We start from the raw sequence: 13203 nt of genomic DNA, 5'->3' as shown, positions 1-13203 counted from the left end.
CTTCATTTTGTTATAGTATAAGTGGTATTGAGTGTTGTAGTTAAAAACTGCTGTCCACTTCATTTTGAAAATTGACACGAAGTTCCCACAATGGGTTACATACTATGCTAGACTTGTGAATTAAGTAAAGAAAGAAAAAAGACAGTGTTCCACTCTCTGAGAGTTTATAGTGGTGTGGAAGATAGACAACATCATTGCAGTACTGCGTGATAAGCATTGTAATAGGATTCAGCCAAAAGCACAGAGAGAACTCATAGCAGGGGTCCCTAACATGCAATAACCACTTGTATGAATGATTTGGGGCTTCCCTGGTAGCTCAACAGTAAAGAATCCACTTGCCAATGCAGGAAATGCATTGACACATAGGTTCGATCCCTGGATCAGGAAGATTCTCTGGAGAAGGAAATGGCAAGTCACTCCAAGTATTCTTGCCTGGAGAATCCCATGGACAGAGGAGGCTGGTGGGCTATAGTCCATATTGCAAAGAGTCGGACACCACTGAAGCGACTTAGTACACACACATGAATGATTCATATGGAATCTTCAGTCAATAAAACTGCCTCATCTCTATCATGTGTGCCAAACTTCCCTTATCTTACATATTAGTTGGGACCTAAATGTTCTAATTAAGCTTGTTTATCTGCTTGTTGAGATCTTTTTGGACTCTCCTTCGCCCATGGAAAGTTTTAGCTCGTGTCTCCATCAATTGCCATTTACAGTTGCTTAGTATGTTATTGCGGACAAGGTGATGGCACCCCACTCCAGTACTCTTGCCTGGAAAACCCCATGGACGGAGGAGCCTGGTAGGCTACAGTCCATGCAGTCGCTAAGAGTCGGACACGACTGAGCGACTTCACTTTCACTTTTCACTTTCATGCGTTGGAAAAGGAAATGGCAACCCACTCCAGTGTTCTTGCCTGGAGAATCCCAGGGACGGGGAAGCCTGGTGAGCTGCCGTCTCTGGGGTCGCACAGAGTCGGACACGACTGAAGCGACGAAGCAGCAGCAGCAGCAGCAGTATGTTATTGACATCCTTATTCAAGTCATTTACCCATGAAACACTGACAAGAGCGCTAGGATAGGTTTTTCAGACAACTCTGGGGACAGCAACCAGGCCACTGCTCAGCACTGAGAAGACAGGTCACCAGTGTTCCATGTTCTTCTAGAACACAGAGGGTTGTAGGGGTGGGGTGGGGGGACAGAGCAAGGTGGTGACCCACCTGACAAGCAACTGGGGCAGCAGTCGTGGGGGTGGCATCAGTGGTGGTCACTGCTTCTGCTTTTCTCTTTCCTTTTTTTTTTTTACATACCCCACCAATTCTGTGTCATCCCTTTAAGAAATATAATGGAGCTTTAAGTTTTTGGCTGAGCTGAAAATGACAAGATTTACACTAAAACTGCCAGCCCCTCAGTTTATCCCTCTTTTAAATGGAAAAAGTAATGCTGGACACTAAATGAAATCTTTTAAATTCCTTAATGTGTTTTGGAGAGAAGAAAGATTAAGGAATGCATGAGATTATTTTCGTTTTTAAATATTTGTGCTACCATCAGAAAAAAAAATGCATCGAGCAGTAAAGCCACTTGAGATTTCATAGCAGGGCAAGCGTTGTTTTATCTGGATTCTTCCTATTGTGTCATTCCAGATTGGTTATTTTTAAGCACACAAGCACAAATATTTATTTCTTGGCTGCTCATTTTTGGTCTCACCTCAGTTGCTATTTTAGCAATTGCCCTATAAACGGACAGTGCTGTGATCTCACAGAGGGCTGGAAAAGGGAGAGGAGAAAGGGAAGAGGCGAGCATGATGACATGACCGGGAGGAGCGCGGAGCCGTGAGTGCTGGCAGCCCGCGGAAGCCAACAGGAAAGCAGGCGGTGAAGATGCTGCCCCAGGGGTGGGGATGGGCTCTTTGCCGTTTATGGGAGAGCTAGGTTCTTTTGAATCACAAGAAGTGAGGCTGGGGGACATTGACCACAATGGTGAACAAACAAGGAGCAAGTCCCTCTTTTCTCTATTAAGCCCTCACAGAAGAGGCAAACATGCAAGGAACAGTAAAGCAGAGCCGGAGTTTGCAGAGCAGGGCCAGAATCGCAGGGCCAAGGAGGGAAGGGTGTATTTCACGGAGAGAGAGTAGCTTAATAACTGACTCGGTGACGGAGCGCGCTAGGATGAAGTCCTAGCCATTTATTATGAATACACTTATAAGCATGGTCAGAATCAGGATGGTAATTAAGGCAAGTAGGGGAGGACATAGACTTTTCCTTGGAAGGAAAATATTATTCGTTTCTGTATGAAAATGTTTATTTCTACAGTCTCGTGTCCATGGGGTTGGTCATTTATGCCATGAACATTATTCATCGGCTCATGCATTTATGTAGTACACGTCAGGATGTACCATCCAGGTTTATGGTGTGCTGCCTGGGGACTGTCTGCAGAAAAGGGGGCTCATTTAAAGTTGAGTTTTCCACGTGGTAGCAGCAAATTTGTCTGAAGCCTGGCAGTGTTGCTTAGTTTTCACCATGGCCCATTCCCTGTTATCAGAAGGGGTGTGTTGTGTGTGTGGAGGGGGCTGGGGGGAGATTGATTTAAAAATATTAAAAAATAGAAACACTACTTCATCCCTGCTACTTAATCCATTTTTGCAATCTCTCGGGAAATTGGAGAGAGGGAAGGAAGTCTGTCTCTCTTTAGGCCCTGATTATATAAGGTGAGGTTAGTTTTCCCATCTGGTGCATGGAATCCACCTCATGGCTTTCCAGTCATACTTTTCTGCCCCGCTTAAGTCTATTTGCGTCTCGCTAAGCACACAGAATAGGGTGTAGCTTAGAATAGAAAAAAGGAGATGGGAAGGTTAAAAAGAGGAAAAAATATGTGGAGGACAAAGAGGGACATAGAGAGTAATTTGTTTCTAAGCTCACTTTTCAGAATGAGTCCAACCTACTAAGGTCCAGTCATGCATTCAGGCATTTACCATTTATTGAACATTTACAGGCCAGGTATAGCAGGATACAAAGTCTCAAGTCAACAAGGCACATAAAGACAAAACATGACCCTTACCCTCAAGAAGCTTTCTGTCCAGTAGAGAAGCTGTGCAAGTGAAATAAGCCACAGTGCAATACATCAAGAGCTCTGTAGAGACATGCACAGGGCTCTGTGGGAGAAGAGAGAAAGGGTTCAAAACCTCACTAGAAGTCTGGAAGGCTTCCTGGAGGAAGTGGCCATGCTGCTGCTAAGTCATGTCAGTCATGTCTGACTCTGTGCAACCCCATAGACGGCAGCCCACCAGGCTCCCCCATCCCTGGGATTCTCCAGGCAAGAACATTGGAGTGGGTTGCCATTTCCTTCTCCAATGCGTGAAGTGAAAAGTGAAAGTGAAGTCGCTCATTCGTGTCTGACTCTTAGTGACCCCACGGACTGCAGCCTACCAGGCTCCTCCATCCATGGGATTTTCCAGGCAAAAGTACTGGAGTGGGGTGCCATTGCCTTCTCCCATCAGCCTATTTACACTGGTTTTCCTTCCCCTCCGTGTCCCACTCGGCTGATATGATAACCTAGATGGATGCTACCCATTCAGTGGGTTTGCATGGCGGCTGAGAAAGTCAAAGCCAAGGACACAGCACTGTTTATGGAAGCAGTCAACCATCAAGGGAGTGAGCAGTGACACAGTAGTCACGCTGTGGGTACCTTATGTGACCAGCTCCAGGGACTGCTCTGGGTCAGGAGATGGGAGGCTCTTGCAGTCTGGCACCCTCAGCAAGAGGGGAGAGACACTTATTGCCCCTGGTGGACAGTCTCCCAACAGCGGCTAGAGAGTTAAGCAGGGGCTACACCAGTAAGGGAACCTTAGGCAACACTAAGGAATTTGAACTTCGAAAGCATGAGGAGCCACTGAAGACTTGACCAGAGAACTGTGATGATGATAACTACAATTTGAAAAGATTACTCTCATAACTGTGTACTGAAAAGATTAGACAGATAGCTGAGAGAACGCAGAAAATCAAGTTAGGAGGCAATTCCAGCTTACTATGTGTGCAGTTAACTGCCCAAAGTCAAGGTGCTAGAGACAGAGCTGGGGAAAGTTTGCAAGTCCAAGGATATTACAGAAGGTAAGATCTAAAGCTTTTTGTGGGTTTAATAAAAAGAAATTGCAGGGAAAATGTGAGAGGTGATATTACCAATAGCTTACTCTGTGTCCTACGTTATATTAGCATTTTACATGTATTAACTTACTTAATCTCATATACTGTTCGTATCCTTATTTTGCAGATGAGAAAACATGTGGGAAACCTAGAAGGTGGCTTTCCAGTTACCCGGTCAGGCAGCTGACGGGGTGGTGCTGTCCTCAATGAGATGACCTCCGAGGTGCAGCTATGTAAGTGCGAGGGTGAGGCGTTTGGTTTTGGCTGCTGTTACAAACAGAAGGTCTGTGTCCCCTCCAAATTCACATGTTGACGCTATCATCCCCAATGTGATGGTATTTAGAGATGGGGCCTATGGGATGCGATTAGGGTTACATGAGGTCAAGAGGCTGTGATGAGATCAGTGCTCTTAAAAGAAAAGGGAGACACAGAAATCTCTCTCTCTCTTTCTCTAAACACACACACACACACACACACACACACACGCACATGCACCAAGTTAAGGCCATGAGAGCTCAAAGCAAGAAGTATGGCACCATATATGGATGTGAGAGTTGGACCATAAAGAAAGCTGAGCACCAAAGAATTGATGCTTTTGAACTGTGGTGTTGGAGAAGACTTTTGAGAGTCCCTTGGACTGCAAGGAGATCAAACCAGTCAATCCTAAAGGAAATGAACCCTGAATACTCATTGGAAGGACTGATGCTGAAGCTCCAATAATTTGGCCCCCTGATGCAAAGAACTGACTCATTGGACAAGACCCTGATGCTGGGAAAGATTGAAGGTGGGAGGAGAAGGGGATGACAGAGGATGAGATGGTTGGATGGCATCCCCGACTCTATGGACATGAGTTTGAGTAAGCTCCAACAGTTGGTGATGGACAGGGAGGCCTGGTGTGCTGCAGTCCACGGGGTCGCAAAGAGTCGGATGCGACTGAGCAACTGAACTGAACTGAACTGAACTGAACCAGCCAGGAAGAGGGCCCTTACTAGGAACTCAGGCAGGTGGCACTTGGATCTTAGACTTTCCAGCCTGCAGAACTGTGAGAAACAAATTCCTGTTGCTTATGCCACCCATTCCGTGGTGTTTTGTTATGGCAGCCTGAGCGCACTAAGACAGCCCAGGTGAGTATGAGGTATCTGAGGAACATCTTACTCATGCTTTCTAGTAGATATTTCAGGTCTTTGTTGGAGATACAGATATAGAGGCAGTCACTGAGTGGGGAGTGAGTTTGAATGTAATCCTGAAAAGTATAAAGAATGAGAGGAGCAAAGGGCCATGGAATGGAGCTGTGAAGAGTGCCTACATTTTGGGGTCAGGCAGAGGAAGAAAGCCTCCAAAAGACAGAAGAGGAGTAGTTGGAGTGGTAGAAAGGACAGACGAAAAGGAGAAGGCTCAGGAACCAAGGAAGAGGGAATTTCACCAAGATGGGAGAGGGCTTAGCCGTGACTTGACCCCAGGTTGGGTAGTAAAAGCACCATGCCCACTGAGCAAAGCAATTCATAGGTAATTTTTGGCTGTAAAGGCTTCCCTGGTGGCTCAGAGGGTAAAGCATCTGCCTGCAATGCAGGAGACCTGGGTTTGACCCCTGGGTCAGGAAGATACCCTGGAGAAGGAAATGGCAACCCACTCCAGTATTCTTGCCTGGAGAATCCCATGGATAGAGAAGCCTGGTAGGCTACAGTCCATGGGGTCGCAAAGAGCCAGACATGACTGAATGACTTCACTTTCCTTTTCCTTTCCTTTTGGCTGTAAAGAGAGTAGGGTAAGACAGTAGACAAGTAGGGAATCATTGAAATTTGAATTATAGGTAAAGTTGAAATACCATTTGTTAAGTGAGGAAGTTACCTCAATGAAAAAGACTGTTCAGTCTGAGTTGGTTGATGGAATATGTCAAGCAGAAGTGGCAACAAAATGGAATTTTTTTTCCTAAAAAATGTTTCCGTATCTCTTTTAAAGAGAATACAGTTGACTTTTAAGAAGGTCCTAGCAAGAATATGCTTTCCTCTTGCATAGATTGGAAAACACAGTGGGCACAAGTCCCAGCTATTCCACTGTGTTTCAGAGTCTGGACTCTGGTCTCGCATTCCTGTGCTTTGTTCTGCAATTAAAATTGAACACGAGGGGTTAAGAGAAGAGATTTGGCTATCTTGGTTTTGCTGAAACAGACTGCTGTTTGTAAAAGTGCTGCTGCTAAGTCGCTTCAGTCGTGTCCGACTCTGTGCGACCCCATAGACGGCAGCCCACCAGGCTCCCCCGCCCCTGGGATTCTCCAGGCAAGAGCACTGGAGTGGGTTGCCGTTCCCTTCTCCTGTAAAAGTGCTGGGAGTCTTTAAAGATAGCAGAGAGCAGCGACAGGTCAAAAAGATCATGTGATGGAGACCTTTAATCTTTCGCTGCAGTTAATTAACAGCCTAAAGGTAAAAATAAAGGAGAAAAGAAATTTTAAAAACAGAAAGAAAGAAAACATGGGTCAAACAGTATACTTGTTGTAAAAGGAGACGATTATTATAATTAATGGTGATCCATATGGATAATGTCAATTTGTGAAAGCTGTGTGCTGTTTCTATTTTTTTTTCTCCTCCTGCAAATCTCTGCTAACTCAGCTACTCCTTTCTTCTGCTCTGTGAAACCTGGTCACTATGTTGTCTTTATATTTATGGTGTGGGTTTTTGTAGGGGATTCTAGATGGCTAGATATATAGCTATGCTAAGTTGTTCTACAGTAGGGGATTCTAGATGGCTAGATATATAGCTATGCTAAGTTGTTCTACAGTAGGCAAATATCCCCAAATGATAAACAGGGGCTGGATAATATTCTTAGTTGAATGTAATTCAAAATGTAACTAAATTCATGGTCACCCATGATCAAAGTGAAGTAACATCCTTCCATCTAAAGATGGTCTTCCCCAAATATTGACTATTGCTTACTATCTAGTCAATTGAAGAATTACTGAGACTTTAAGGTGGAAGGGCTTTCAGAAATCACATTTTCTCACTTATTTTTACACAGTAGAAAATTGAGGCCTCTATAAGTTAAATCATATCTCCAATAGGATGGTGATATTCAATACTGGATTGGTGATATCCAAAATTGGATGTATCCAATAAATTAAATCACCAACAGGATGGCGGCAGGCTCTAAATTAGCACAGAGGTTTTCTGGTAACTTTATTGTTACTCATTGCATGTGGTATACATGTGAATTGTTATTTTGTTGTTGTTTAGCTGCTAAGTCGTGTTGGACTCTTTTGTGACCCCATAGACTGCAGCACACCAGGCTTCCCTGTCCTTCACCATCTCCCAGAGCTTGCTCAAACTCATGTCCATTGAGTCGGTGATGCCATCCAATCATCTCATCCTCTGTCGTCCCCTTCTCCTCCTGCCTTCAGTCTTTCCCAGCATCAGGGTCTTTTCCAATTAGTCAGTTCTTCGAATCAGGTGGCCAAAGTACTAGAGCTTCAGCTTCAGCAGCAGTCCTTCCAATGAATATTCAGGGTTCATTTCCTTTAGGGTTGGCTTGTTTGATCTCCTTAAATATGTTATTATGTGTTCAGACACATTTGAATATATTTTTAAAAACTGCTCTCTTTTATACATTTAGGTGTTTTTTTCATTCACAGACATTAATTCAAAGACCTATTAAACTTCTACTTATATATCCTTAGACAACAAAATTTTGTTATTTGTAGAGTATCACACTAAAGTTTTGAGGACCTTAACTCTTTTATCTTTCTAAATCCTGCCTTTCAAAAGCTTCTTTGGTAACCTTTCACTATGGTGATGAAGGGAACAACCTGGTTAGCTTGACATAAGCCCAATTTCTCTTTGAGAATCCTGCCCAAGGAGGGCAGGGTGGTCTCTGAACTGTCAAGAGGTGAACAGGAAGCAAAAAACACACAGAGGAGGAGAGCTGGAGAAACTACAGGGCTTTAGCAGTGATCTCTCTAGTGCCTGCGTGGTCTTTTCTGGAGCCCTTTGTCTCCTTGAATACTCACCTTTGAAACCTGCTCTCAATTGCTGCTTATAAAAATAGTAGTTATGTCACAGATGCATGTCATTCTCTCTAACATCAAACGGACAGCTCATGTTCTTTGTTGGCATTGTTTCCCGAGGCTGAAGAACAGCCTCCCTTTAGCAGGCGTGGGCTCATTAGTCATAAGTCTCCATCTTTAGTTTTCATTTCTTATTTCCATCAGAACTTGTGGCATCAATGGTCAAATCATTTATTTTCATGAATGTTTACATTTGCTACTGACTTTTCCATTTGTCTTTGAAAAAAGCACTGTCAAAAGTTCGGATGGCATGTTCCTGTTTAGCTGCTTCTGAACTCGGTGCTTATGTTTAAGTCGTTCAGTCGTGTCCGACTCTTTGCCACACTTTGGACCCTAGCCCACCAGGCTACTCGGTCCATGGGATTTTTTGGGCAAAGAATACCAGAGTGGGTTGCCATTTCCTCCTCCAGGGGAACTTCCCAACCCAGGGGTCGAACCTGCACCCTCTGTGTATTAACTCTGTGGCTATAGCCAAGTCCCTGACTTCTCAGAGTCTTATTTTTCCCCTCTGTAAAATTAGAAATGTTACGCCTGACCTGCTTCTCCAATAAGGTGAAGTGGGAGGGTTCTTGTCATTTTTTGCTAAGTATGATAAGCAGAATGCAGAGTTGCACCCAGAATTTCCCACCCCTGATATACGTACCCTGCGTAACCCTCTCTCCTTGAGTGTGGGTGACATCTGTGAATATGATGAGGTTTTACTCCTGTGAAGTTTTTTTTTTTTAAGTTCTATTTCAGCTTTATTCTTTTCAATTAGAAAATAATCACTCTTTGTGATGAGTAAACACTTTTTAAAAGCTACAGTAAGAATGTAGACTTTAGCTCTCATACTAACCAGTATGAAGGATCTCTCTCCCTGTCCCCAAGTTGTTTCTTTTTTTTCTTTTTATCTTCCTTTAAAAAGTATTTTTATTTTTTAAATTAATTTTTGTTGTAGTGTAGTTGCTTTGGCTTTCCCAGTAGCTCAACTGTAAAGAATTCACCTGCAACACAGGAACTAGAGGAGACTGGGGTTCAATCCCTGGGTGGGGAAGATCCCCTGGAGGAGGGCATGGCAACCCACTCTAGTATTCTTGCCCAGAGAATCCCATGGACAGAAGAGCCTGGAGGGCTACAGAGCATGAGCTTGCAGAGTCAGACATGACTGCAGTGACTTAGCACACACAGATGCTTTACGATGTTGTGTTAGTTTCAACCATAGAGCGAAATGAATCAGCCATACATATGTATATATTACCTCCCTTTCGAACTTGCTTCCCATTCAGATCACCACAGTGCTTTAAGCAGAATTGTTAATGCAAAGGGAGATTTTCCTGGGTGGACTTAACCTAAGCCAGTGAACTCTTAAAAGAGAGCTGAGGCCTCCCTGAAGGAAAATATGTGAGATACCCTGATGGTCCTGAAGAAGCAAGCAGTCTGACTGTGAACTTCCCATGATGGATGGACCTGTGGACACGGCAAGAACTTGAGTGCTGCCTCTAAGAGCTGAGAATGGCTCCCAGCAGACAGCTAGCAAGAAATCAGGGGCCCCAGTCACACAGCTACAATTGTGCTAGTGTGTGCCTCACACACACACTGAATTGTGCTACCTGTGGGGGCTTGGAAACAGATTCTTCCCCAGATGACTCTCCAGATAAGAATGCAGCTGGCTGCCACCTTGATTATAGCCTTATGAGACCCTGAATGGAAAGTCCAGCTAAGGCGATGCCAGAATCCCCAGCCCACAGAAACTGTGAGATAATCAGTTTGTGTCATTTCACACTGCTAAGTCTGTGATAATTTATTATGCAGCAGTAGGAACTGATACACTCAGTACTGAACACCAAGAGGTGAGAGCAAAGGAAGTCAAGACTGGCTTTCTTATCTCTCTAGCAGCTGAGGCACAGGGTCAGCTGATCAGATGGGCCCACCTGGAACTCTGAGTCTGGAGGGAGGGATACAAAGACTTGGGTGCTTTTAGAGGTCAGCTCCAGAGAATGGCTGCGATGGTGGCAGAATCCCAGTGTTGGCATAGTCTAGTGAAGAGTCTGACTAATTTCCACTGCGATTAGTCAGGAATCCTGTCTGTTATTTGCCTCCAAGTTGATTGTAGATTATTATAGATCATATATGTAAAAGTGCTTTGTAAACTTTGGCAAATTGTATAAGCATAACTATTATTGTAATTATTTCTCTGGTTTCACTTTCCTTCAGGCTCCTATGTTTGACCTTGGTCTCTCTGCAAAAGCTATTAGAATTCTCGGTATCTATCTTCATGCTGCCATTCCAATGAACAAAGTTACCTCTATTCTTAAAAAATAGAAGTAATGTGTAAGTCTGTGTGAAGATGAGATTATTAGCAAAAAAAAAAAATTGAGTCAGAACATTTAGGAAGTCATAAAGAGGGACTGTTTCCTGGGAATTTGTAGGGCTTAAACTTAGGTTTAAGGACACGCTTTCAGTCACACTCAAAGATCAAACAGCGATCTCTGCCTGCCTGGAACCGTTTAGAAAACAAGTGTCCGCTACTGTGAGGGTCTCCAGGGAAGATGCTTCCTTGACCATTTTTCTGAATGGATTTGAGTCTAGTGAGCGTGTGTTCCGGTTGATTCAAAATCACATCTTCCTTGCAATGAAGCACAAATCTGTACGTATCCTCACAGATTTCCTGTATCCCTGTCACTGAAAGGTACAGACTAAGGAATAAATGCAATGGAAAATATCATCTTTGAAAAGAAATGATTGAAAAGCATGGTTTAAAAAAAAAAAAAAAACCCTGCATTTATCAACGCCACCTCAGGGGGTAGGAGTTTGGGCAGCTAATCACAGAGTCCTTACAGCTCTGCTCTTAGATTAACATGTTAGGATTCTGAGGCTATAAAAGTTCGAGAGAACTTGATGGCTGATCTATATCTTTTGACTGTCTGAACCCAGGACCATTGGGTTAGTTTACATATGGCCACTGGGGCTCCGGGAACCTTTTATGCAGAAAGTCCCCTGCATTTAAAGGGAAAAGACTATAACCCTGACTTTCTCCCCTCATGACATGAGCATCTAGTTACCAGCACGGGGACATGAGGATTTTGCCTCTGACTCATGGCCAGAGATCTCTGGTGAACTATTAGTCCTACTAGGGGCTGGAGGCCGTTAGAGAAAATGAGTTCTCTGTAGAGCATAGAGAATATGGTAGGAAGAAGAGGAGTTGGGCTGTTGCATGGTGCTTTGCTGAATAGCTTCCCCCGTAAAACAACCAGAGGACTTCATTTAAGTTCCTGAATAGGGAAAAAGCCATCAACACGACCTCATAGAGAAAGCAGTAAAAGTGAGTAAACATAGCAACCTTGGGTAGCAGTTTACCTGTAATCCTTGGAACAGAAATGCTGATTGTACCAGAAAGCCAGCAGCCAAGTGATAATCAGTGGTAGGGGGTGGGTAGGGGTGGGGACGGAGTGCACTGGTGGTAAAAGCAGCAGGTGCAGGAAAAGCAGAGCAAAAACAGGAAGCCTGCCCTCTGACCTCCATGTCAGCAGACTCGGACGGAGGTGGGTGACAGGCTTAGAGATCAGTGTGGCGACTGCCCCAGGCCTGGCCATGTTTGTCCCCGAGGAACCTGTCACCCCGAGGCCCCTTATGTTGATTTGCCTTTAGTGGTGCAGCCCAGCATGGGGGGAGGCAAAGGGCGACCAGGGGGCGGGGTAGTGCTTTTCTGTTTTTTAATTTTTTAACAAGCATTTTGACTGCCTTGGGTCCTACTTGCGGCATGTGGCTCTCTCTGATTGTGGCATGCAAGCTCCCTGGGGCCTGGGCTCTGTGTAGTTTGCAGCACACGGGCTCTCTAGGTGAGGTGTCCAGGCTCAGTGGCAGCAAATGAGTCTACTTGCCCCAAGGGCATGCGGGGTCTTCGTTCCCCGGACCAGGGATCAAACCCGTGTCCCCTGCACTGGAAGGTGGATTCCCAACCATTGGACCACCAGGGAAGTCCTCATCAATTGAGTTTTTCATTTATGTTTTTGTAGTTTCCATTTCTAGATGTCCCACCTGGTTCTTTTTCAAATCTGCTAGGTCATTTTTTCAAGTTTCTATATACTGTAGATTTTATCTTTATTTTTTTTAAACATAGGTATTTCATAACTTGCCTCTGATTATTCCAGGATCTGAAGTCTTTCAGGGTCTGTTTATACAGTGTAGTACTTTTCTTTTGCTGCTGTTTCTTTCTCATTGTAACTTTTCTTGTGACTTGATTGTCATTGACTTCTCAGTGATCCGTGTCCATTAGACATAGTTTTTGGTGATTCCTGTGAGTTGAGTAAGGGAGCCCTTCTCCAGACAGTCTTGTCTTTACCTCCCCAGACATTTATGGCACTACTACTAAATTCTGGGAAATAGTGAGGACAGAGGAGCTTGGCATGCTGCAGTTCATGGGGTCACAAAGTAGGACATGACTTAGCGACTGAACAACAACACTTATCTGTAACCAGTTCAAACTAAAGTAATGCCTTGAAGTTCTCTGAACTACTTCTAGGATTTGAATTCACACTGTAAATTCTCAGGGGGGTGGTCTCTGGGTAGAACTATTGGAGGAGAGATTATGTGTGTGTGTGTGTCTGTTTTCTTTCTTTGCTCTATTAAGACATCTCTGTCTTTGGACTCTTAGTTATTGGTGGGTTTTTTTTGTTTGTTTGTTTGTTTGAAGTTGGGAGTGAGAAGTAGGTAGTTTTACTTCTGGTTTACCTTTATCCTGTGGTGGGTTCTCCCTTTGGGATTCTAGATTAACAGAGGTGGTATCTAACATTGGTCTTTCAACCTGGGTGGACCCTGAGCTTTGACTTGTCTCTTTTACTTTGTCAAGTCTTCAAAACAGTAACACAAGTCCCCCATATATGTCCTCAGGGCAAAAGGCTTTGGTTGTTTTTCTTGCCTTTCTGGGTTTTTAGATTCTCTTAGAACTTGATCTGGTAATTCCTCATTATCTTATCATTCCTTAGATGCTTTTAAAGAGACTGGGAATTTTTACAAACTTTTAGGAAAATT

General features: G+C 44.0%; 1 protein-coding gene across 1 annotated transcript in view; it reads left to right on the top strand.

Moving 5' to 3' along the window:
• Positions 1-13203, top strand: part of TMEM170B (transmembrane protein 170B) — a 211321-nt gene that overhangs the window by 126154 nt on the left and 71964 nt on the right. Inside the window, exon 3 of the mRNA XM_086370317.1 lies at positions 4267-4372. Coding sequence (XP_086226443.1) covers positions 4267-4349 — 83 coding nt within the window. The 3' untranslated portion in view covers positions 4350-4372. The remainder of the gene's footprint in view (positions 1-4266; positions 4373-13203) is intronic.

The sequence above is a fragment of the Bos grunniens genome, chromosome 23 (genome assembly GCF_055505025.1).
Source record: "Bos grunniens cultivar Pamir isolate PY7600 chromosome 23, Bosgru_T2T1.0, whole genome shotgun sequence".
Taxonomy (NCBI): Eukaryota; Metazoa; Chordata; class Mammalia; order Artiodactyla; family Bovidae; genus Bos; species Bos grunniens.
This window is presented reverse-complemented; position numbering and strand designations above follow the sequence as displayed.